This window comes from Saccopteryx bilineata, chromosome 3, assembly GCF_036850765.1.
Source record: "Saccopteryx bilineata isolate mSacBil1 chromosome 3, mSacBil1_pri_phased_curated, whole genome shotgun sequence".
Lineage (NCBI taxonomy): Eukaryota > Metazoa > Chordata > Mammalia > Chiroptera > Emballonuridae > Saccopteryx > Saccopteryx bilineata.
In genome coordinates, this window is record NC_089492.1 from 102,412,737 (window position 1) to 102,439,061 (window position 26,325).

The 26,325-nt window shown below is 44.2% G+C and overlaps 1 protein-coding gene across 2 annotated transcripts in view; it reads left to right on the plus strand.

Moving 5' to 3' along the window:
- Nucleotides 1–26,325, plus strand: part of PRKCE (protein kinase C epsilon) — a 513,463-nt gene that overhangs the window by 311,008 nt on the left and 176,130 nt on the right. For both annotated transcript variants that reach the window (XM_066267045.1, XM_066267046.1), the window contains 3 exons: nucleotides 20,708–20,867; nucleotides 23,380–23,414; nucleotides 24,900–24,985. In XM_066267045.1, coding sequence (XP_066123142.1) covers nucleotides 20,708–20,867; nucleotides 23,380–23,414; nucleotides 24,900–24,985 — 281 coding nt within the window. The remainder of the gene's footprint in view (nucleotides 1–20,707; nucleotides 20,868–23,379; nucleotides 23,415–24,899; nucleotides 24,986–26,325) is intronic.

Genomic DNA, 26,325 nt, shown 5'->3' on the forward strand with positions numbered 1-26,325 from the left:
ACCTGATAAAGGAATTTGGTAAGGTGGCAGGATATAAAATTAACATTCAGAAATCAGTGGCATTTTTATATACCTACAATAAAGTGTCAGAAAGAGAAATTAAGGAAACAATCTCCTTCACTATTGCAACAAGAAAAAATATATAAAGTACCTAGGAATAAATTTAACCAAGGAGGTAAAAGACTTGTACTTGGAAAATTATAAGACACTGAAAAAAGAAATCAAGAAAGATACAAACAAGTGGAAACATATATCATGTTCATGGATAGGAAGAATAAACATCATTAAAATGTCTATACTACCCAAAGCAATCATAGATTTAGTGCAATTCCTATTAAAATACTAATAACATACTTCACAGATCTAGAACAAATATTCCAAAAATTTATATAGAACCAAAAAAGAACCTGAATAACCTCAGCAATCTTGAAAATGAAGAACAAAGTGAGAGATATCACACTTTCTGATAACAAGTTATACTACAAGGCCATTGTTATCAAAACAGCTTGGTACTTGCATAAGAACAGGCACATAGAGCAATGAAACATAACAGGGAACCCAGAAATAAACCCATGCCTTTGTAGTCAATTGATATTTGACAAAGGAAGGAAGAGTATACAATGGAGTAAAGACAGTATCTTTAATAAATGATGTTGGGAAACCTGGACAGGGACAGGTACATGCAAAAAAATGGAACTAGACCACCAATTTATACCAATTACAAAAAAAAATTCAAGATGAATAAAAGACTTAAATGTAAATTGAAACAATAAACATCTTGGAAGAAAACATAGGCAGTAAAGTCACAGGATACCAGATCAATATACAAAAGTCCACTGCTTTTCTATACACCAACAATGAAACATTGGAAAATGAACTAAAAATAAAAAAACACAATTCTTTGTATAATTGCAAGAAAACAGTACCTAGGAATAAACTTAACAAAGGATGTGAAGGACTTATATACTGAAAACTATAAAATGTTATTGAAAGAAATTGAAAACGGCACAATGAAAGGGAAAAATATTTCATGTTCATAGGTTGGAAGAATCAACATAGTTAAAATTGCCATTTTACCCAAAGCAATATACAAATTTAATGCAATCCCCTTCAAAATTCCAATGTCATTTTTAAAAGAACAAAAATTTACCAGGTTTGTATGGAACCATAAAAAGCCTCAAATAGCCCTGGCTGGTTGGCTCAGTGGTAGAGCATCAGCCTGGCATGTGGAAGTCCGGGGTTCAATTCCTGATCAGGGCACACAGGAGAAGAACTCATCTGCTTCTTCACCCCTTCCCCTCTCCTTCCTCTCTGTCTCTCTCTTCCCCTTCCACAGCCAAGGCTCCATTGGAGCAAAGTTGGCACAGGCGCTGAGGATGGCTCTGTGGCTTCTGTCTCAGGCGCGAGAATGGCTCTGGCTGCAATGGAGCAACGCCCCAGCTGGGCAGATTTGCCCCCTGGTGGGCATGCTAGGTGGATCCCAGTTGGTCGCATGCGGGAGTCTGTCTGACTGCCTCCTTGCTTCCAACTTTGAAAAAATATAAAACAAAACAAAGAAAAAGAAAGCTCTGTTGCTCTTCTTTTCTCTGAGGCTATTTCCTGTCTCTCAGTAGATAATTCTCGTGATTCAGAGACCCACAGATAGTCGAGGGATGTCAGCGATTTTTTAAAATTTAATTTCTTTTATTTTTTCTTTCTTTCTTATTATTAAGCTTATTGGGGTACCATTGACTAATAAAATTATGACTATTTCAGGTGTACAATTCAATAATGCACTCAGTGGTTGGCCCGTTAGCATCAGCATCACCTGGGAGCTTGTTTAGAAATGCAAATTCTCAGACCCCACCTCAGACCTCCAGGGGATTATGGATGGTGCAGGTGAAAATTTGAGAACAGGTACACGAGTAGTTTTCTTTTATACTCGCTGGTATACAGGCATTTGCATTGGTATTCAGTCTATTTTATTTTGTTGGCCTGGGGATAATACCTAACCTCATATCTTAAGCCAGTGTTCTCAAAACTTTTTGAAGTCAGGGCACATTTAAAATCCTACAAATAATTATAGGTGCACTATATACAAATTTATGAGAAATATGTTATATAAGTCAAATATTAAAGAAAAAAAATATAAAGTCCAAGCGTGCTTTTATGGTAATTAAATGAAATAAATATGACAAAATTCAATTTATTCTAACATTAAAGAACATTTTTATGTTATATTTTTTGAGTTATGCTTTTTAGAATTCATAAAAAAGGGGGCTTAAAAATAAAAGAATGACAAAAATTTTATCTTTTTATATAGATAGATACATTCTTAGTAAGATTTAGTAAATTTGGCAGGTCCCGGTACAAATGTGTTAAGTTTTTTCATTCTTGTGTTTATGAGAAACATGAGCCTGGTGTGTCCTAGCGATTTCTTCAATGTTTGGGCATATATTTGAAAGGCAAACTCTCATTTCCTCATCAATACATTGAAAAATTCTTCTTTTTTTTTTTGTATTTTTCTGAAGCTGGAAACGGGGAGAGACAGTCAGACAGACTCCCGCATGCGCCCGACCGGGATCCACCCGGCATGCCCACCAGGGGCGACGCTCTGCCCACCAGGGGGCGATGCTCTGCCCCTCCGGGGGGTCGCTCTGCTGCGACCAGAGCCACTCTAGCGCCTGGGGCAGAGGCCAAGGAGCCATCCCCAGCGCCTGGGCCATCTTTGCTCCAATGGAGCCTTGGCTGCGGGAGGGGAAGAGAGAGACAGAGAGGAAGGAGGGGGTGGGGGTGGAGAAGCAAATGAGTGCTTCTCCTATGTGCCCTGGCCGGGAATCGAACCCGAATCCCCCACACGCCAGGCCGACGCTCTACTGCTAAGCCAACCGGCCAGGGCCAAAAAATTCTTCTCTTTTTACTCTTGTTTTGAGTGCAGAAAACCCCCACCATACATATCATCTTAACTTTACACCAAACAAGGGATAGAAGAAACTTGCCTCCAGTCTTTCCAGGGAACATGGAGGGTAGTGTAAACAATCCAGCACCACAGCTTAACATCCTTTTGCAACCTAATCAGGCAAGTGAGGTGGGGGGTTGGGCAGACTGTCAGCTTACAGCCAATTCCCCACACCTCTGTCCCCAAAAAATCTAAACTCCAAAAACCTGTGGGTTTTTTGGTCCCCAACAGGCACATATTTCTCTGGAATACCATAGGGTGCACCTGGAAATCTTCTAGGGCACACCAGTGTGCCCTGGCTCACACTTTGAAAACCACTGCCTTAAGCTATAACTAAAAAGGACTGGGTTTTGGCAACATTATCAGTTTAGAAGACAATGATCCCATCAACTTTCCAAGCATTTTCAATGTTCTCCCACTTAAAAGAGGGCCTTAGGGGAGCATGGGGACTTCTGGGCAACCCCAAAGGTTCTGGGCAGGGAAGGAAACACGCCACAAACTCATCTCCCACACATCTCTGTGATATGATTGGAGGGGTCTTTATATTCAAACCAAGTGAGGACTGAAGGTTTTCTCATCCAAACTTCAACAGAGTCGAAAGAGTTTAATACCAGCTAGAAAATTTCTGAAGAAAAAAATAATTTCTTTGCTATCATGTAATTCCTTATAAATATTTCATTTTCCCATTTATACTTTACTGTAAAATAACCAAAGAACAAATAATAAAATGTAACATGGGACTTAGAAAATGATGGTAAGACCCAGAATGATGTTCCTGCATTGCTGTTCTGCAGGATTTGAAGACTAATTAAGTTGGCTTATCTAATTTAAACATAGCATGCATGAAAATAGGAAACATTCATAGAGGCTGCATATTAACTGAAGATGCTTGGCCAGAGACTTTTGGAAGGAAAAGAAATGTATAGAATTTGTTTCATTATTGTTAAAAACTAAAAAAAAAAGGATTAAAATAATAACCCAATCCTGATTTCAATCCAAATACCATTTCAATGTGCCATCACGAAAGGAATCTCATACAATATGAACACCATGTCGAGCACTCAGAAAGTATAAATTACATGTTTAATGAATGGGTATCAAACAGAATCATAAAAACTCCCAGTGCCATGATTGTTCAAAGAAAAGGCGATCCCTGTGGACTGCTCTGGTTTAGAAAGGTTTCATGGAAGATTTATGTCTTAAATCTCTTAAAGGATGAGAAATGTTGAGATTAGGAGGGGTGGGTGGGAAGAACTGTGTTGTAGGAAGGAGAACTGATATATTTAGGAGCTTGGATACAGGAATAAATATGACTTCTGTGAAGGGTGGTCAGGAAAGCAACCTGGTTTGGGTGATAAGAATCTGAGAGGCGGGACAAATAGCCTTCGGAGGGAAGGTAGAACCAGACAGCGAGCAGGGAGTGGGGGTTGGGCAGATTTACACCAGATACCCCAGCTGTCTCTGGAGTCACGTTGACAGTCTCCCCACTTGAGTTCGCAGTGTAGGCTATTTAAATGCTTTGGGCAGATGTTCATTCTAAAGTTTCTTAGGGTGGTTCTTTGAAGTAGCTCTTGGCACAGGACTAAGGTTATAGTAGGTACTCCCTTATTACGTTTTTCCCTTTTTAAAATACAATTAAGGTAAATTTAAGACAGTAAAAAAAAATAGCCCATTTTAGTATACATTTCTGCCACTTTTGACAAATGCATGCAACCATGAAACCACTGCCACGATCAAAATATAGAATATTGTGGCTCCATCTTCTACCAAATTCTCCTGTTATCTTTCCCTTTCACAGTCAAACCCTTTCTCCATCTCCAGAAAACCACTCATCCTCTAATAGGGCCTATAGGTTTGCTTTTTCCAGAAGGTCACTTGGATGGAATCATATAGCATGTAGCCTTTTGCATTTGGCTTCTTTTCATTGAACATGGTGCATTTGCGAATCGTCCATGTTGTTGATTGTATTAGTCATAGTCATTCATTCCTTCTTGTTGCTGAGTAGAATTTCACTGTGTGGGTAGGTGTACACCAATTTGTTTATCCATTCTGCAGTTGAGGGCTATTTAATTTGTTTCTAGTTATTTTTTTTTTAAAAATTTAAATTTATTTTTAGTGAGAGTAGGGGAGGAAGAGTCAGACTCCCACGTGTGCCCCGACCGGGATCCACCTGAAAAGCCCACTAGGGGGCGATGCTCAGCCCATCTGGGGCCCTTGCTCTGTTGCAACCAGAGCCATTTTTTTAGTGCCTGAGGTGGAGGCCATGATGCCATCTTCAGCACCAGGGCCAACTTGCTCCAATCAATCCCTGGCTGTAGGAGGGGAGGAAAAGAGAGAAGGAGAGAGAGAGAGAGAGAGAGAGAGAAGCGAGAGGAGTAGGGGTGGGGAAATAGATGGTCGCTTCTCCTGAGTGTTCTGGCCGGGAATCGAACCCAGAACATCCACACGCTGGGCAAAGCTCTACTGCTGAGCCAACCAGCCAGGGCCTTCTAGTTTTTAATTATTACAAATAAAACTCTTACAAATATTTGCATATAGGTTTTTGTGTAATGCAACTTATTTCACTTGAGTTAATATCTATAACGGCATTGCTGGGATGTGTGTGTCAAGTATGTGCTTGATTTTATAAGAAACTGCAAACTGTTTTCCAAGTGTTGAAAGTTTTCTTTTCCCACCAACAATGTATGAAAATTCCAGTTACTTTTCATCCTTATCAGTGCTTCATATTTTCATGTTTTATTATTATTATTTTAAAGTTAGTCATTCCAGCAGGTATTTAGTGGTTTCACTATGGTTTTAATTTTCATTTTTCTAAAACTAATGTTCAGCATCTTTTCATGTGCTTAATTGCCATCCTTATATCTTTTTTGATGAGGTATTTTCAGATCTTTAGCCCATTTTTTAAATTAGGTTCTTTATTGAGAATTCTTTTGATACTTTAGACATAAATGCCTTAACAGATATGTAATTTGCAAATATTTTTCCCACTTGGGGACTGATCTTTTCATTCTCTTAACAGTGTCTTTTGAACAGAAGTTATTAATTTTGATGAAGTTTAATTTTTCAGTCTTTTATGAATTGTGCTTTTGGTGTCATATCTAATAAATCTTTAACTGCAAGGTCACAAAGATTTTCTCCTATGTTTTTTTTTTCAGAGGCTTTGTAATTTTAGGCTTTATATTTTTGTCAATCATCCATTTTGAGTCTTTTTTTTTTCTTTAATCTCCACTGATCCCTTCAAAATTCCCTTTGTGGCAATATCCATCAATTAATGACTTAGAGAATACAGCACAAAAAGCCTCCTTGCCTTCTTATTTTATTTTTTAAATCTCCACTTATCCCTTCAAAAGTCCCTTTGTGGCAATAGAGTCTATTTTTATACAAAATGCATTGATCTCTGCTTATTTTTTGCCTATGGATATCTAATTGTTTCAGCATAATTTGTTGAAAAGACTATAATTTCTCCATAGACTTGCCTTTCCATCTTCGTTGAAAATCAATTAAACATGTGTGTGTGGGCTAATCCCTAGGCTCTGTTCTGTTCCCTTGATCTATCTGTCTCCCTATTTTTTGTTGTGATGGTTGGAGTGGTGATGTTTTTAGCTTCCTATATTCTGAGCAGGTCCTAGTTACTTTTGAATAAATAAGTATATCACTTTTAAATTATTCAGGTAAGGTGGCTAATGTGGTGACACTTCTCAAAATGGGGTCTGAGACCAGGAGCATTAGCATCACTTATAAACATGTTAAAAATGAAACTCTCGGCCTGACCTGTGGTGGCGCAGTAGATAAAGTGTCGACCTGGAAATGCTGAGGTCGCCGGTTCGAAACCCTGGGCTTGCCTGGTCAAGGCACATATGGGAGTTGAAGCTTCCAGCTCCTCCCCTCTGTCTTTCTCTCCTCTCTCTCTCTCTCTCTCTCTCCCTCCCTCCCTCCCTCCCTCCCTCTCTCTCCTCTCTAAAATGAATAAATAAATAAAATAAAATGAAACTCTCAGCCACTCCCCAAACCTGCTGAAAGGAACTCTGGGGACAGGGTCCAACAGTGTGTATGTATCTCGATAAGCCCTCCAAGTGATTCTGACATAGGCTGAAGTTTGAGAACCGGTATTATTTTAAGGAGGCAAAGACCTCAGAACGTAGGTCATTTAGAGGAAAATGGTGCTGGAATTATGTTAATGGGCTTGATATAGGTTCTTCTGTGTTCTAATTTTGATATGATAAGACACTGTGGCCATTGTCTATTTGAAAGAGCAAAGATCCATTTTCTCCTCACTTCCAGTCTTTAAAATGTTTTTCTGAACTCCCTTAGCTATCATACTCCAACAGGAAATGAGATTTCCCCTTGAGAAATGAGAAGCTGTTTCTGATATATAGGAAGGTTTTCAAATGAGACATCAACTTCAGATAGAGCCACATCAGGGGTCTAGTGGGTCTACATTTCAGGTTCATGGGTTGAGAATTAGCCAGTGGTTCTGGTTAATAAGTGGTCAAGTTTCAGGTCATCCTCACTCTGAAATCAACTGGAGTTCTCTTGAGCTGCAGACAGGAGTATAGAATATTGTGCAAACTTTGAAGAAGCTTCAAGCTTCCTCAGTTCAAGAGGAACATCATCGCCCATTCTTCCATTTGGACCAGGCTGCTAGCCAGAGGTTAGAGCGGCTCGAGCACAGGAAGAATGTCTCCTGTAACACAGCACTCTTTTTCTCAGGCAGATAGAGGAAGATAGTTTGAAAGAACAAGTGATATACTGTCATATCTTTTTTTTTTTTTTTTTTTTTTTAGTTCTTAAATGTTACACACACACACACATACACACATACACTTTTAACCTCTCAATTCTAATTTTCCAGTAATAGATTTGGTCTGGGCCTTTGTTAATGTGCTCTGTTTGGAGAAAGAGGATAATGTTTACTTTGAAAATGGCAGCATTAAACTACCACCTTTGTAGCATTAGCATTAGGATTGAGGAGGGGACTGACCTGGAAGAGACTAGACTGGGTGTTCCTGCCAAACACACGATGGCTTGGGACAGATTTCGGGAATGCTTAGATCTGAACCTTTCTTGCATGCTTGACTCAAGCAGATATCAACTCTTTGTTCCAGGAGATGGTTGCCTATATAAAGGACTGTATTTGTTCCTGTGTCGTACCTTTCAAAGTTTGGCAGGAAAAGACTGGAATCAGTACATTAGGTCTGTAAGTAGGGGTCTTGGTCTCTGTCACTCCCAGTGCTTGGGGACTGTCATATGAGAGACAGAGCTGTCTCTTTGAGTTTTTGTTTTCTGTTACTTTGCCAGCCGTCTGGTTTCCAAAACAACTTTTGGAACTTCTCATCAATCCCCATATTCACTTGAAAGAAATTGGCCTCTCCCTTTCCAATCTGTTAATAATTTTTCTCAAAAGTTTTTTTTTCCTTTATACTATTTGAGAAGGAAATTTCATTTTTTAAAAGTCTATAAACACCCGTGTTAGAAATATGAACACCATGCTCAAATTTTCTTAAGTGCTTTTCCCAGTTTCTACATGAGATGAAAAGAGGAAAATAGTGTTCATTCCATATTCTTTAACATGTGGTGTTTGGTGGGGAAATCACGAGCTTTGGAGCCAGACAGACCCGGGTACAAAACCAGGCTCTTGCACTTAATAACTATGCACCCTTGGGCGGGTCACCTCGATTTTCTTAGCCTCACTTTCCTCGTTTCTATAGTGTAGATAATAATACCAATCTTGTAGGATCCTTTTGAGAAGCAGAGAAAATATGTTCTAATCACACGTTAGATAGTTAAGTGGCGCCTATTATTTTTATTATTAGATCTTTTTTGCTTGAGCTATGCCAAGCACCCATTAGTCTTTGACCGTAAACTTTCTAAAATCTTTCTCCTGCCGCCACTCTCCCTGCAGGCCCCACAGCACTTTATTCCCCACCGTTTCCCCAGCTTCCCAACAGGACCTCTCTCCAACGGGATCTGGAAGCCATCCGCGCTGAACTCGTCACGGCCTTCCCAGAGGCCCAGTGTTGTAACAGGGCTCAGATCCGCAAGCTCAAGGGATAAAGCTAGCACAGTGGAGCTGAGAGCAACAGGGTTCGTTTTGTTTTCTAGGACACCGGCACCTCTGATCTCCCAGCTCTCGGGAACCAGGTCACCTAACTCACTTTTACATATTACAGGGATCCATGTGACAGTGAGTCTTATGTAACCCGTCCTGTCAATATTTGTTCTTCCTTTCTCTCTCTCTCCGCAGGCGAGATTAATGTGTAACACAAAGTAGAGACGCCGTACCTGGCTCCTGGGAGGTGCTCAGTAAATATTTATTGAGGGAATGAATAATTCTCACAGTTAAACACTGTTCCTTCTCATGTCTATTCTATATTTCCCCTGCTTGGTTTATCTGTTTTTCTCTTGAATTAGATGTCCCTTGTTGCATAACAGATCGCCCCCAATTTGGCAACGTAAGGTGATAATGAATGTGTATTATCTCATCAGGTTCATGCTGGTCAGGGAGTCAGCAGCTTTGGCTGGATGGCTCTGGCCCCTGGTCTTTCATGAGGTTGCAGTTGGGATGGTGGCCCGGGCTCTGTTCCACTGAAGACTCACCTGAGGCCAGAGGGTCCACTTCCAACATGGCAAACACACACAGCTCATGGGTCAGTGTTGACTGCTGTCAGGAAGCCTGTGTCCCACCAGATGTATCCCTCCATAGAGTTTCCAGAGAGTCCTCGTGACACGGCAGCTGGCTTTCTCCGGAGTGAGTGATTCACGAGAAAGCAAGGTGGAAGCCACAAGGTCTTTGATGACCTAGCCTCAGAGGTTACACTCTGTCATTTCTGCAGAATCTTTGTGGTTACAAAAACCAGCAGGTCATCTCCATTTATTGTGGGAAGGAAGGACCTATACAAGGTGTGGATACTAGGAAGCAGGAGTCACGGGGGAACATCTTGGAAATTGATACCATACTTCCTATTCAACCCTTCCTTTTTTCTCCCAGAAACCAAAATGACAAGAAGTTTTTCTTTCCTCTAGATAGACTTCAGTTCTCTCCTCTTAGGCATCTCGGGGCTCATTAGGGATAGCTGGACCCGCTCACCCTTCAGAGATGCGGAAGCAGTGTGCTTTGGGCCAGGGGCAGGGCTTAGCCGTTGCTAGGATTCTTAAGACTCTTAAGACTGTATGGTAGACCTTAACTTCAGCTTAACCTTTGCTGCCTATGCCCAGTTACCGCTTAAACCAAGACTGACTGAAAGGGCAGGCAGGTAACTTCACTGCCTGAAGGGCTCAGATTTCTGTGTTAGGAAAGTGCCACCGTCTATATATAAAAGACACAACTTCACTCCTGGCCTGTCCTGAGGTAATGAAGTATAGGATGGGTTGGGTAGCGTTGAGACATAACTACTTCTTCCCCAGGTGACCAAGAATATACCTGCAAAAAGTTTGCTGAGATTCGTTCAAGCCAGAGCCTGTGGCCAGTGCTGTTTGAACCTCAGGACAAAGATGACTGACTTATTTGGGGAATTTGCTTTCCACTCACACTTTATTAGCACTAAGACCTAAGCTAACAGCATCTCCCCTAAGAAACTGTGGCCTCAGAATATTTTCTTAGGTTCATTAAAATAAGAAAAAAAGTTTTCTCCCCCTTTTTGCCCTTGGCAGTTTTTGTGTTCACTGTCTGGGAGTTTATAGCTCTGCAGCCCATAATTGAGCGGATGTCTGTGTTGTTTCGCAGCGCAACTGGAAACATATTTTTCTCCTCACATGGCGGCTGTTCCTTCCCCAGCATTCTCATATCTCCATGGAAGACTGCTGGGGAGGAGGTGGGGGCTTCAGGGTCCCTAAGAAGTAATGAGCAGCACCCCCTGGCAGGGGAGAAGTGCCAGCTTTGGGGGTGGGGGTGGCAGTGGGACATACACTGTGTGTGTGTGTGTGTGTGGGGGGGGTCAGAGCAGAGTTTGGATTATGGGATGCTTACAGCTGTGACTGTCTTATCCCTGTTTTCATGTGCAGAGTTTTGGTCCCAGTTTCAGTAGGATAAAAAACTTGTAAGAAGAAGTTTAATTTAAGCAGGTTTTGACAAGAGATAAAGATATAAATTCTTCAAGAGCTATGGATGGCCAGTGTAGCTGTTTCTGTAGAAAGCTTGGGGGCTTATTCCCCCAGGTTAATCTTCCTAGGGAAGGTCCGGCACCCTCGGGCCCCCTGCCGGAGCTGAGCCAGCCTGGGCCGCTAGGCTGGAGGGTGGACGGAAGGTGAGCTCGCTTCTCGGTCAGTACGGACCAGTGCACTGGGGCGAGCAAGGTGTCACTTGAGACAAGTCCATCTGCTTCCTGAGAAGATGAGGAGTTCAGTTAGCCAATCGCCAGCCTGGACTTTGTGACTTCATAGTCATCTTCTTTGTATCTTCTCTCTTCACCTCCTTTGTCTTGTCGTTCTTTCATTGCTTTTATTTTCTTCCTTTATAACCTTTTGATGACCTGAAACTCTCCTCCCTTCCCAGGTCATCTAATGAGAAACACCCACCTGGCCAGCCTAATAGGTTTCCTGCTCAGGACTCCAGCTCTCTCTAGGATGGGCCAGGTCTTTTCTTTTAAATTTTACATTTCAAACCTTAGTGAAAGAGCTCAAAACTGCCTTAGCAAGGAAGCCGCTCCGGGAGAATGAAGAGTGAGTGCATCGTGGCATTTGGGGAACCTGTGCAGGTACTTGATTTTGAGAAGCTCTCTAGAGTCCCAGTGAGGTAGGTAGGTGGGGGCCACTTGGGCATCAGAGGATATGAGTGTTAGCTCACTCTGCTAAAATCTTCCTGAACTCTGCCTGCTGCTGTCTGGTTAATCAGGAATGGCTGATATCAACTGCCCTGGGTAGGTGTGCGTTTTTCAATAATAACCCCCAAACCTTTTAGCTTAAGTGCCTGTGGCATTAAAAGAGTTGTTATATATTGGAAGAGGGTGGTGGTGGGGGATTGTCAACCTTCACTTGACATTAACACCCCCCCAACCGCCGCAGCCACCAGGACCACCAGCTAGCACGTGGGATAGATGGCCGGCCTGCTGGGACTCTGCCTCAGGTCCTCCATGGGCATTTTGTAATACAGCACTTCAGAAATATGAACAATGGACAGAACCTGGTCTCATGGACACAAGCCCCATAGAGCTCAGGTACCCAAGAATTCAGCACCAGCTCGGTTTCCTGTTACATGAATCACAGGCCCATCCCTGGCACCAGCAGGGACTCCGGCCCCACCCTGGGCTGGTGCCTCACTTGGCTGACTTCCCAGGCTGGGCATACTCTTTGAGCTTTTAGCGGGTTTGCCTGGAGGGGTTTTGCTGTGTGGTTTCCTTCTGGCAAGTAGTGACTTTTCCTGGGTACCAGAGGCATACAGTAAAGTTTCAGTGACTCATATGTAATTTTGAATGGATGGAGGAGGGAGGGAGGGAGAGAATGAATGAATGAGTACAGATGGGCAGGAGGCAAGCAGACTTCCTGCTTTAGTGAATCCCTGCTCTCCAGTGGTTCTTCGGGTCCATGTGTGCTTTGCATCAGAGCATGGGGTGGTGGGATTGGGGGGATGGCCTCAGCTTTCTCCCTTGGCCTCTTCCTTGGTCATGATCATCCCATCGTCCAGCGACCACTGTGTTCTACCTCAGTTTACACTAGTGCTGCTCTCCCTACCTCATGTGTGTCTGATTTTTTTCATGCATTTTAAAAATTTCCCTATCAAGCACAAAACTAGCTTAAGTTTTGTTTTAATAAGTGGACAGACCATAAGCAATGCACAGAACAGATCACTCAGGAAGTGAAGAAGAGAGAGAAGGAAACGATTTACCTTAAATCTGAAATGCTAATCTTAAACGCCACCAGGTCTCCTCTGATTAGATCACACACAGAGCAACATGGCGGCCGTCCCCAGCCTCTCCCATCAGACATTTCTGATCCACTCCGCGTGGCTCTGGGAAGATACTGATAGCGTGGAGTAATCCCTCCCAGGGAATTCATTGCTGTTTCCTCTTTCCTGTTTTGAACAGAAATTTTCTGTAATGTATTGTGTGAGTACAACATGCGGAACATATTCTTTGGCATCACATAAATATTTACTTAGTAGTTAAAACTGTCCTGAAGCATTTATTTGACTTGAACATATAACCTGTTTTCCTCGAAGCAAAATAAAATGCACTGGTCCTTTGGTTTTCAGTACCTAGTTTTCAATTTTTTTTTTCTTTTATTGATCTTGCCTTTTTTTTTTTTTTTTTTTTAACCAATGGGGCCATAAAATCAAACCTGAGAATTATTGAGAGTGAGAGTTAACTCCTCAGAGATTAAGTGGGAAGGTTCCATGTAGCTTCTGTCAGGAGCAAACCCCATCACTGCTGTCTGGAATGCCAAGGTAATTCCTTGCTCTATTAGTGAGGGCCTGTCTATTAAGGACTAAATCCAGAAAGTCAGAGAATAATACATAACTGAGAGAGTGGCCATAGTTCATCCTTTGTGGCCAAGGGTCTGTGCCCAGAACAATGCCTGGCACCCAGTCTCCACACAATAAACATTTTTGGATGATCAGTTTATTTTATACCCTTCAGAAATTCTCAGTGTTTATGTGTACTTATGTTGTTTGAGTATATTTATCCACTTCTCTCTTTTATTTTATACAAGTATAGACTATACACATGTTTCTTGGTTTTCTTTTTCCATTTATTGTGGGGTTTTTTTGGTGGACTTAGCAAATCTGCTTTTTTGAAATTATGGCATTCAATTCCATGATGTGGGTGGACTATGAATCAGTCAGAACCCTTGAGCTTTCTTTTCTAAGTCCCTAGATGAGTGCAGGGGTGGACGGCAGCGGAGGGGACTTCCATGCACAGAGTTGGGTACAAGTGGGGCCCAGGCTTTTCTGCTGTCCTCAGGAGGCATGAATGGATGTGCCAGGGTGGAAATTCTTGAACTGACATTCACTGTTTGTTAGCTGTGTGACCTTCAATAAATTAGCTATTTAACCTCTTGGAACCTTGATTTCATTGTCTGCAAGTTGAGAACAATACTACCTCATGGCATTAGAGGATATATGTAAGTTGCCTACAAATCTCATGTGTATGTAACCAATACCTCTGGGTATGTAATAGTACCTCATGTATATCTAATAGTATCTCATGAATATGCAGTAACACCATGGGTATACAGCAGTACTTCATGTATATGTAATACTACCTCATGAGTATGTAATAGTACCTCTTGTATATGGAACAGTACCTCATGTATATGGAAATATGGAATAGTACCTCATGTTTATGGAATAGTACTTCATGGGTGTAATATACTTAGAATGATTTTCAGCATGTGGCAGGGGTCCCATCAGTGGTAGCTATTATTTTTCAGCTTCTGAAAAAAGTCCAAGGTTTGACTATTTATTTATTTTTCATTTTTCTGTTGATTTGAGAGAGAGGGGGGGGAGGGGTTAAGAGGAGCAGAGAGAGAAGCATCAACTCCTTGTTTCACTTAATTGTTCCATTTAGTTGCTTCTCCGACGTGACCTGACGCTTTATCCCTAAGCCACCGGCTAGAGCTGGTTTGATAGCTATGTAGACAAAAACGCTAGGATGATTGAATTGTTTTCTCTGTGTGGTGAAATTACCTGCCTTGAAGACAGAATTCATTATTTGCTTGGGTTAGTCTTCTGAGCCCAGCCTTTTCTCAAACCAGACACATTTCTTACTGCTTTTGTCTTGGGACGGAGTCAGTGGTCCTTGCCGAGCCTAATCTTCCTGACAGTTTTCCAAGTCTGAGGATGGAATCTGTTTTTCTAAAGCCCCTCAGGGATGGAGGTGGGGGAGATAATGCTGACTTTCTGTTTTACTCACAGTGGCAGGTGTGGAACATCTGGAGGCAGCTGGACCCCATCAGGGAGGGTACAAGAAGGGGGTATCAGTAGGTGATGCAGGGTGGAGCTGAGGCTGTTTCACTCTTCCTCAGTAGTGAGGTGTCACGTTGGCAGCAGGGAGAGAGAAAGAAGCGTACCACCTTGGGGTTTAGTCAGAGCTATTACATTACTCCCTTTTGATAGATTAGAAACCAGAGGCCCAACGAGATTAAATGACTTGTTTGAGAACATAACACTAGCAGGTCTGGAGCAAAGGCAAAATTTGTCTAATCTCTTAACACCTAGTTTAACCATAGTGGCAGCAAGAGGTCAAAAGTGGTAGCTCAGAAAAAATAAAGGAAACCCCCCACCACTTACTTGCTCCAGGGAAGGACCCTGTGTGCCCTGAACGTAAAGGGTGGGTGAACATCCTGCAGTGAGGAATGACAGTGGTGCCTCCAGGTGGCCGGACATGACTTAATTGGTCAGTCTCATCAAGGGGCTTGGGCAAGATGGATGCTGGGGTTTGGCAGTCTTGCTACATAGACTCTGGAAGAAGTGCTGGCATTCATGAGTCTGGGCCTGCTAGAAATCTCCTGGTAGATATTCCAAACCCAAAAGGCACCCCACGAGCACTTAACCTCATGTGTCCAGTCTGTCATCTTGACTCCCTCTCTGTGCAGGAGATGAGACAGGGTGACGGAGATAATGGCAGAGTAGTGAGATCTTCAGTAATTAGACTGGTCAGAAAAGGTGATGTCAGGTTTGGTATTGGGGCTGCCTCTCACTGAGGCTGTGAGTGTTCCCTGGTCCAGTCTGAGAAGTCTCTGTCCAAGGAAAAGGGGCCAGGTGGGGTCAGATCGACAGAATAATAACTGCAAGGTGGGGATTCTTTTTGTTGCTCCTGCCACCAACATGCAATCTGTTATAGGTTCTTTGTGCACTGGGGCTGTAAGATACTCATTGGTGTAAAAGTTCCTAGGAGTTTGATGGAATGTTGTTGGAGGCTAGGATTACTGAGGATCTCATAGCTGCTTCAGACGATGTCTCTGCTTTGCTTTATGCCTTTGTGAATCCTTGTCATTGTATCTGACCAGCCAAGAACTTCATTTCCGCAGAAAGTTTCACAAAAGTTATCCAGCTTTGTGTTAGCCTCTCCCTGAATTGCGGTCACCCCTTCTGCTATGTGGCAGATGCAGCCATAAAACAAAGGATCTGGAAGGGGCCACTGGGCCCTCTGGGAGGAAAGCCAGCTTTGATTTTGCCTCAGCGGCTGCAGCCAATAAATGGTCACACCAGGTGGGTGTGGCTGAGTGCATCCAATGACAGCAATGAGCTTCCTTCAGAGTGAGGTACAGACGTACCCGACAGATCACAGGTGTAGGGGGCAGATCGAGGTAATTCTTCACTCAGTTCAGAACCATGGGCAGCTGGGAAACTGATGAAATTTGTTCTCTGTCCTGTTTTTACATGGCAACATTTGGTTTCCTCTCCTGTTCATGCTGTGGAGCCCCTCCACGCCTGCAACATGAGGGACCTTTCCACTACCTAATGCTTTTAGCAGAGAGAATTACTTTTAAAAGTGACTAAAGAGCATTCGAGATTTTTTTTCAGATATGACAATACACAACCCCCTCATCCTAGTATAACATAATTATTCTTGTGTTACTTTAAACCTGCAGATAGTTTTAAATAGTGTGCATTCTGCTTTTACATTTTATCACGTTTCCCCATGTTCCTACATAGAATTTCCTCACCATTTTTAAATTGCTGTGCATATAATATAACAGAACATTCTCCTAATGTTAGGCACTTACTACAATATGTTGGCCAATATAGATGCAATGGGTGAACATCTATTAGTTATAAGTGTATAGCTTTTATTTCTGTTTAATTATTGAGTTAGAGTAAATTCCTAAGCCATTGCCAAATCAAAGGATACGAATCTCTTTGTTGTATTTGCTATGTATTACCCTGTTGCTTTCAGAAAATGTTGTTACATGGCTTGTAGCAATGAATGAATACATCAGTTTTACAGCAGCTTTCCCATTAGTGGATAATACCATTGTAAAACAATTTGTTTCTTTATTAGGTATCAAATGATAAGTTAGTGGTATATCAAAACTGCTTTGTTTTGCATTTTAAAAATTTCCGATAAGAATGAATATTTTATATTTCTCCTTCTATTCATGACATTTACACAGTTATATGTAAGGGCCTTGATGTATATATTTGGACTTGTTGATACATAGACCTCTCTGATGTTCTTGCCATTTAATCAGAAACTGATTGGGAGAAATTAACAAATCCAGATTGGAGAACATTCCAGAAGGCCACATCCTAAACTTTTCATAAATGTATCATAAAAAGGAAAAAAATCAAGAAAAGTGTTCCAGATTAAGGATGCTAAAGAGACATGGCAACTAAATGAAATGCATGATTAATTAGTTCCTGGATAAAAAGTTTTAAAACAACTAATATAAAGGGTATTTTGGGGACAACTGGAGAAAGTTGAATATGAACTATATATCAGATAATGTTGTATCAATGTTAAATTTCTTGACTCTGTAAAACTATGTTTTTATCATAGTGAATATTACTAAAGATATTTTTAATATAATTACATTATAATTATAGTTATGTTAAAATATTAATTATATATTTAAATTATATATTATGTTTAAATTATAAATGATATATTCATCAAAATATATAAATATAATATATTAAAATACATGTTATTCATTATATATTAAGTTAATTGATATATTATACACACATTTATAAATCGATTGTGTCAGGCACACTACTATTAATTCTCTCATTCACACACACACACACACACACACACACTGTATTACCCCTACCCCATGGGAGCTGCATTTTAACAGAGACCCTTTGCAGCAGTGGGAAATCTGGAAGGACCAGTTCCCATTGGTGATTCCCGACCACAGCAATGTCATCCTCCGAGGCTCAGGAGCCCTGTGGCTCCCCTCCTCACGTGACTGTGCTGTTGCTTCTGTGCACGTGGGTGATGGGCACAAAGGCTCTCCGGCCAGACTCTCTGCTCCCCGGTGCAGAGGAATGTGGTATTTCCACAGCTAGGGGCCCCCTTTTTCCTCTGATTGCCTGTCCTGCTGTTTTGCATGCAGGGGTTAGGAAGGGGGACCTCATCCAGAACATGAAGCGTACTCATGTTCTTCCTTTCCTGTAGCCTTCTGTTTGCACAACTGAGTGGCGATCGCCATGTTTCTGTCCATGCACGGGCGTGCGTGTGCATGCACGTAGGTATAGATGCCTCTGTGTGAAACAGAACTTGGGTCTTCGTGTGAGAATTCCCACATCGTTGACATAAAATCTGACTTACAAGGCAGTGTGACAGGCAGGAGTGACAGAACCCATTGGGGAGGTTCAATGCCACCCTGATTGAGCAGGAGTTACCCTTGGCTCTCTGTCTCACTGGCCCCCTAGACCTTCTGCCATGTCCCCACCCCACCCAGCTGGTCAGTGCGCTTCTCTGAGAAGTCTTTAAAAATAAATGGAGTTAAATAGATCAGTTGCTGTATTTACCTATTAAATCTACGTAAACACAGTTTACAACATTTGGTTGCTGGTCATCTCTGTAAAAAGTTGAAAGCTAAGGCCTTCAGGGATGGCGATCGACCCCATTAGAGCAGTGCTCCCTTAATAAAGCCAGATCGAACCCATCACCATTTTAACCGAGAATACAATTTTCTAGGACTAAAATGACTAATAAATTTGAGGGGTTTGTAAATTAAATTGTATCTTAAATGCATTAGGCCACGGACTGGCTTACTGTTTAAATATAGTCCTTGGCGAGTCCTTCTGTAAAAGAATTGGAAGGAAGCCTTTGGCAGACAGAATTCCCACCCTCTGGCAGAAGCTGCCCACGCCTGGGTTTTTGGTTTGGGTTTTGTAGATCAGGTTTGTAGGAAGTAAGGGCCACTGAGTAGACTTTTGTTTTAAATCACCATATTTATTTTCCAGCTTATAAAAATAATAGACTATTCTCAATGTCGTGAAAAGCATGTGGCAGAAGTGAAAATCACCTGAGACCGCACAACTGAGTGATGATTGCTGTGTTTCTGTATGTGCGTCTGTGTGCGTGCATGCATGTAGGTATAGATGTTTCTGTGTTAAACGGAACTCCGGTCCTCACATGAGAATTTGGCCAGCTGGTCTCGGCCCCCAGGTCGTGGCAGGGTAGGAGGTGGTGGGTTTCCACACCCCAAAGGTGGTCAGTGTCAGAGACCTTTTGAACCTTGAGCACCAGTGGAAGAGGGCGCTGCAGCAGGCTTGGGCACTGGGAAGCAGGGGCTGCAAGTAGACCTGCATCTGGTCATCGGTGTCTGTGCTGAGGGTGCAGCCTCCCGGGCCTCAGCTCCCCCGTTTGCTTGGAGGCTGCTTCCCTCTGAAAGCCCTCGCTGGACATGTGTCCACGCTCTGCCTTTTCCCCCCTTGAGTTTCACTCGCCCTCTACCCCCACCCTCTCTGGACAGACAGGATGCCCCTGGATTGAGCAGCTGTTGGCTCACACATGTGATCTCCCCTGCCGGGAGTCTTGTTTTCCACGAGGTCCAGGGAGGGTAGTGCTCCCCCCAGGATTGACACTGTTATGGTGGGATGTCTGGGGTAAGGGTATTTGGGGACACAGAGCCTTCCCAGTGCATTTTAAGCTATGCCATGCAAACAACCTTCCAGGGCCTGAACTAGTGCTAGGAGCCAGGCAGGACACTCAGGGCTTGCCTCTCCTGCCCTCGGAGAAGCCACAGGAGGCTAGACTCTTTTCCATAATGAGAGCCACTTGAATGAGAGCTTTGGGCCTTGCTGTAGCGATAGTGGACCAGAAAACATTGGCTTCTCCCCTGCTCTCTGGATTAGAACCTCAGCTCCACTACTTCATAGCTCTACGAGCAGGTTACTTAAACTCCCTATTCCTCAGTTTGCACACCTGCAAAATGGACTTAACAGCAGTACCCTTCACATAGGGTAATTGCAGAAAGTCAGTGGGTTACTCTAGGTAGTATACTTAACCTCCCCTGTCACAGAGTAAGTCTGATAAATGTCAGCTATTATCCTCACTGTATTACTTAGCTCAGGCTGCCTAAACAAACTATCACAGACTGGGTGGCTTACCCAGCAGAACTTTCTCTCTCCCGGTTCTGAAGGCCAGAAGTCAGAGACCAAGATGCCAGCACGATTGGGTTCTGGTGAGAACCCCTTCCTGACATGTCGATGGCTACCATGGTGGTGGTCGTTCAGCCTTCTAGAAACTGTCTCCTTCCAAAACGTTACACTTCCCTCTCCTTCTGACCTTTGAGGGAAGGCTTGCTGTTGTCCTCATGTAGATAAGAAGCAGGAGGAAGAAGAGTCAAATGTATTAGGCAGCCACTGCTCTGAGCCAGGTGGCTGAGTGTGGAGGGAAGTCAGACCATGGACACCATGGTGCCCCACAGGGTGGGCACTGTCATCCCCACTGACGGGGCGATGCCCACAGAGGGCACCACCGAGGAAACACTGGCAATGTGTCCAATGTGCCACTCACTGCTCAGAAGTGGCAGTGAGATTTGAACCTTGAGCCGTCTGGCCTCACAGCCTCACGAAGTGTAGCGGGTGTGGGAGCGGCCGAGCAGCCACGCCTGCAGCAGAGACGGGGTTGGGGTGGGTGCTAAGGGAGCAGCTAGTGTTGGAAACCTCAGTCTGGGCCTTCCGCCCTTTGTGGCCTCTCACTGGAGCTGAGCAGTGAGGACCTTCAGACCCCCAAAGCCCTCCACCAGTGAAGGCTGCCCCCCACATCCCCTCCTACTTCCCGGCACCTGAGGAGGGGGCAGCTCTCTGCAGCAGGCCCCTTTGAAAGCGTGCTAACCCGGACTGTTTTCTTCTCTGCTCTCGTCCTTCCCCAGCCCCTAAGGACAATGAAGAACGCGTGTTCAGGGAGCGCATGCGACCCCGGAAGCGGCAGGGGGCCGTCAGGCGCAGGGTCCACCAGGTCAACGGCCACAAGTTCATGGCCACCTACCTTCGGCAGCCCACCTACTGCTCCCACTGCAGAGACTTTATCTGGTAAGGCCCCCTCTCCCGGGACGGGGCGGCTAGTTGTGCCCTCTCTGGGACAGGACGTTGGGAGATTACAAACTTTATGTAGAAAGTGCTGATGTGCTGCATTTCTTCTTGATTTAATTGCAGAAGACTTTTCTGGAAGTCTGAGTGTTTGGTGCTTTGGGGGCGAGTAAATGGAAAGAAACTGTGGTTTCTGGTGACTTTATACTTAGGATCATAATCATCTGTCACATTTAATGAGTTAAGATTTTATAACCACAATAATATTGTGATTGTGGTTTCTTTAAAAAGAATCTTTATCTTTAGAGAGATAAACGGAATTATTTACAAGTGAAATGTGATTCTGGGATTTGTTTTTTTAAAAAAAAAAAAAAGGTAGAAGGAGAGGGGAAAGGGAGAGGAGCAGAGACAAAACAAGACCAGCCATGTATTGATTATTGTTGGAACTCCATGAGGAGTACATAATGGTCCATCTCCCTACTTTTGTATACATTTGAATTTTTCCATAATAAAGTTAAAAAGTACTTGATTGCCAATATTGATAATACAAAGCAGTTTTTAGTAACTGTTGTAACACTGGTGCTGCTATGATGTGGAGATTTTAGAGGCGTTAGACAGCAGCATCAGCTCGAGTGTTCAGGGAAGGCTTCTTGGAGGAGGTGGTACTTATCTTTTCATAATCACTAGGATTTTTTTTTTTTTTTTTTCATTTTTCTGAAGCTGGAAACAGGGAGAGACAGTCAGACAGACTCCCGCATGCGCCCGACCGGGATCCACCTGGCACGCCCACCAGGGGCCGTGCTCTGCCCCCCAGGGGGCGATGCTCTGCCCATCCTGGGCGTCGCCATATTGCGACCAGAGCCACTCTAGTGCCTGAGGCAGAGGCCACAGAGCCATGCCCAGCGCCCGGGCCATCTTTGCTCCAATGGAGCCTTGGCTGCGGGAGGGGAAGAGAGAGACAGTGAGGAAAGCGCGGCGGAGGGGTGGAGAAGCAAATGGGTGCTTCTCCTATGTGCCCTGGCCGGGAATCGAACCCGGGTCCTCCGCACGCTAGGCCGACGCTCTACCGCTGAGCCAACCGGCCAGGGCAGGATTTTGATAGAAATAAGTAAGTAGTAGGCCTAATTGGAAGGTGGAAAAAGATAAGGAACACTGGCCATGGGGATTGGAGGGGGGAAGGGCTTTTAATGAATACCTACCATGTGCCAGATTCTTTCTCAGAGGCTGGAAATATTTAATTAAATCTTCCTGGTATCCTATGAGCTATGTGCTACGAACCCCATTCCCCTACCAACACTATTGAGGCTCATCAATTAAAACAGGACTAGCTTGCTGTCCTGCAGCTGGGAAGTGTCAGAGGCTGGATTCCACCCCTGCTGAGCACAGCTAAAAGCTCAGGCTTTTCCTGACATCCTACCAGCCTTTCTGGCAACCTCTCGGAGTTCTTTGAAGCTGACTAGAGTTTGCTGACACACTTGGATCCAGTGGGGAGAAGTGACTGAGGCCAAGTTGCAGTGGGTACCCAAGTGGGGAACATTTGACTGGTACTCTGGAGGACCCCCTGGATCCCCAGGGGGTCCAGGAGTGGCTCGATCGTCCTCTCCTTGTGGTGTTCCGGAACCTGTCACTGAGATTGGCATGGAGATCTGAGACGACACAGCTCAGGGCAACTCAGCCCAGCAGAAGCAGAAATAGCACCTGCTCCCGCCCACAGACAGGTCTCCTTCCCAGGGCTGACTCAATCCTCTGACCTCCGTTTTCTCTATTTTGTTCATAAGTTGCGTGTTTGGAGGGAAGAGGCTCTGAAAGTGGAGTCTTACAGACTCGGGTCCCAGCTAAGCAGTGGTGAGCACCACTGAGCTCTAGGTTTCCTGAGGGGCAGCCCGAAGGACTTCTGGCTCCGCCCCCTGGGCTGGGAATTTCAGGAAGCTCCCGGACCAGTTGTTGTTGCTGCACTAAGGACAGGGCTCAGGCCAGGTTGATTGGATTGTGTCCATGCTGACCCTAAACTGGCCCCAGGAGACTCTGTTCTGGCCATGGAAAGAACTTCTAATGTTGGCCTTCACCCAAGTGGCACATTGAACTCCCAGTCCTGGCCACAGACTAACCTATAATCCTGACTACTTCTGGAATGCTCGGAGACTGTGTCTGCCAGCCCAGCCCTCCTCCACGATTGCCCACGAGGAAGGCACGTTCGGCTCACTGAGGCCTGCAGAGAGCGAGCAGAGTCGTTGTGGCTTTCCAGAGCCCTGCTGGTCCCACTGGCATGGCTGTTTGTATAGGATACCAAGCCCTGACACTGACCAAACCTTGCACTCCTTCCAAGCGCTGGGGCTGCTCTGCGTGGCCTTCTGCAGGAGTCTTTTCAGGGCAACTGGCAACTGGAGGGGAATAGCAGTGCCAGGTCCACTCAGTGTGCTAGGTGCTTGGTGGGTGGTGACCGGCATGCACGGGGTGGCTCTGTGTGGTCTCTGACCTACTAAGATTTCTTACAGGGTTGTGTTCTTCTTTTCAGGGGTGTCATAGGAAAGCAGGGATACCAATGTCAAGGTAAGAGGTACTATATGAACTAAACCCTTGGGTACCCACAAAACCATCCAGATCTAATGCTACTGATGCTCGTAGGAGGTGTGTGCTGGATTTGGTGACACTTAGAGGCTCTGCACAGCTTCCATGCTCTTTGAGGAGCAGGACCCTGTTTTCCCTGTCGCTGTTTAGCCGTCGCTCCCACACGCACTAGGGGAGGCGACGTATGGGAGTACCTCGTAGGAGCCACGGCTCTCCAGGTGTCCCAGGGTCTAGCCTGTTTGTAGGTATCGCTCCCATCTTTCCTACTGAGCACGTGCTTTGAGTAGAGGCCCAGCAGGCACTCTGCCAGGTTCTGTGTACTCCTGGAGCTCCCTAACTCTCTCACTCCCCAGGGGAACGTTCACACCTGCTTGTTTTATTCACTGTTGCTGGTGGTCCTCGCTGAGTCTCTTCTTTTGTCTCTGCTCTGGAATCCTTAGTTCTTAAACATTTAAAACTCACTTGAAGTTATTGAAGTTTGTTTGTTTGCAGTTAGTTGACTACAAATGAAGGGTTCTGTTGTCCAGAATTGGAGGGCGTGGTGGTTGCGTGGAGGCTTCTCTGCGGTTTGATCTGGGAGATCCTTCTGTCTCTTCACTGAGCCCCTGGTTAACTTGGGTCTCCTCCCCCTGCCCCACCTCCAGAGACTTGGGTAGGTTCTTCTGGACGTTGCCATGTGTGCAGACAGTTACTGACCTCATCAGCACTTACTGCCCACCCTGCCCCATGACTCTGAAGACAGCACTGCAGGCCCCTTCTGGTGGAGTTGGTCAATTAAATGGAAAATTTTAAGTTTGGCATATAAGGACACAACCACATCAAAAGCTTAAGAGCTTCTGTGCCACAAAACCTGCATTATCCCACGATGGTCCTTCCTACACACCAGCCACCCCTGACATGACCCTGAGGGGACACACGAGGGCTGCTGTGCCTCTGGGTAGACAGTGCTTCACGGAAGGGACATTGTTCCCTGACCTTGGCATGTAGAAGCAAGACAACTGATCAGTACTCCTGGAACTAGAAAAAACTGCCAATGCCCTTTGGGTATAAACGGTTTGTTCTTCTCCAGAGCATTTAAGAAACCTTAATGGCAGGGCACAAAGAAAACTAGATAGAAGGTGACAGAGGACAATCTGACTTTGGGTGATGGGTATGCAACATAATTGAAAGACAAGATAACCTGGACTTGTTGATCTTTGAATATATGTAACCTGATTTATTGATGTCGCCCCATTAAAAAAATAAAATTATAATTAAAAAAAAAAAAAAGAAACCTTAATGGCTCTGGTGGCATAGGGCTTTGAAATACCCACATGAAGGGCTTCCATAGGGCTTCACATTAAGACCCGGTGGTAGACGGGGCACCATGGCTCCCCTCGTCCCTTCACTGAAGCCTGATTAAATCTTGGGGTGGAACCTTCCTTCCCTTACTTGTCACTCAGCCTTCCCGTGTTTTGCTGTTTGCAGTTTGCACTTGCGTGGTCCACAAGCGATGCCATGAGCTCATCATTACGAAGTGTGCTGGGTTAAAGAAACAGGAAGCGCCCGACGAGGTAAATATTTATAACGTTGGAACTCTGGGCTTTCTTCACTGCCATCCCTGCCCTCCGCTGCCTCCTCTGTGGTCCTGAAGAACAACCTTATCTCTCTGAGATCCCACTGCTTTCCTCCTTGTGTTGATCAAAAACTAAGGGAGTTGTCCACAGCCTTCCGGCATGAGGCACAGTCTACAGAGTGAGTGTGGCTCAAACTCAGTCTTACATCTGTGGATGTAATGCCAAGAGCTGTGTGATCCCAGAGCGAAAGCCCACGAGGAACATGTGAATTGTTTTACGCCATTATCTCATTGGAACAGTAAAGCAGCTGACATGTCGATGGCTCCACACCGCTCATAAACAGCGAGAGAGACACAGGCACAAGCAGGCACCTTATCTTTATGAGGTGACGAGGGAATGGAGTAGAATTAGCAAACCCAAGAAACACTTAGGAGGCGGAAATAACCACAATGACAACAGCCAACATTCCCTGGGTACTTACCATGCCCTGATCATAGATTATTATCATATATATTATCATATATTATTTAGTCCCATAACAACCTTAATGCTATTAATGTTATTATCATCTTTGTTTGACAATAGAGAGAATCGGAGCAAAGAGAGGTCGAGCTAACTTGCCCCAAATCACACAGCTAGTATGTGAAAGAGCTACGTTCAGACCCAGGTGGTATGCTCCAGAGTCTGAGCCCTTGACCGCTGCACTTTGTTGTCTCTTAACCTTACAAACTAGTGTCAGACTGACCATTGGGGAAGTTGCTAAGGGTAAAGAAACAAGAAAATTCAAAGCAAAGCTAGGTTTCTGCTATTGACTGTTTGAGAGAAGGGTGTGAATGTCAGTATCGGTGTCATCTGTATTCACAGTGGTTGATTTTAAAGCCATGTTTTGATTCTCAGTGAAATAAAAAGTACTGCATAATCATAGGCCACTAGAACTGGGGGTCAGAAACAGTAGAGGGGCTTAGAACCAGGTGGATTTATAATTTGGCTTCCAAAAGAAGAGACTTTCAGAGGCCTGCCTGCTTCTTCAAAATGATTCAGCCAAATGACGTGTTGGCACCCAAAGCCTTTCCCATCTCTCATGTCCCTTTGCTTCCCCACTATTCCTGGAAAGCAGCAGGGGACAAAGCTTAGATGGAACCTTCCATGTCCCCACAGGGCAGACAGCCCAGAACCAAATTTGTTTGCAGGGCTACTGCCATCCTGGCTGAAATTACAGGTCATCAATCACCACCCAACTCTCCCAACTCCTGGTCTAGGATCATAACCTGGTCTAGGATCATAATCCAGAGTATGTTTCTCTTACAAATAAACAAAAGAAAGAGATGGCTTACTCT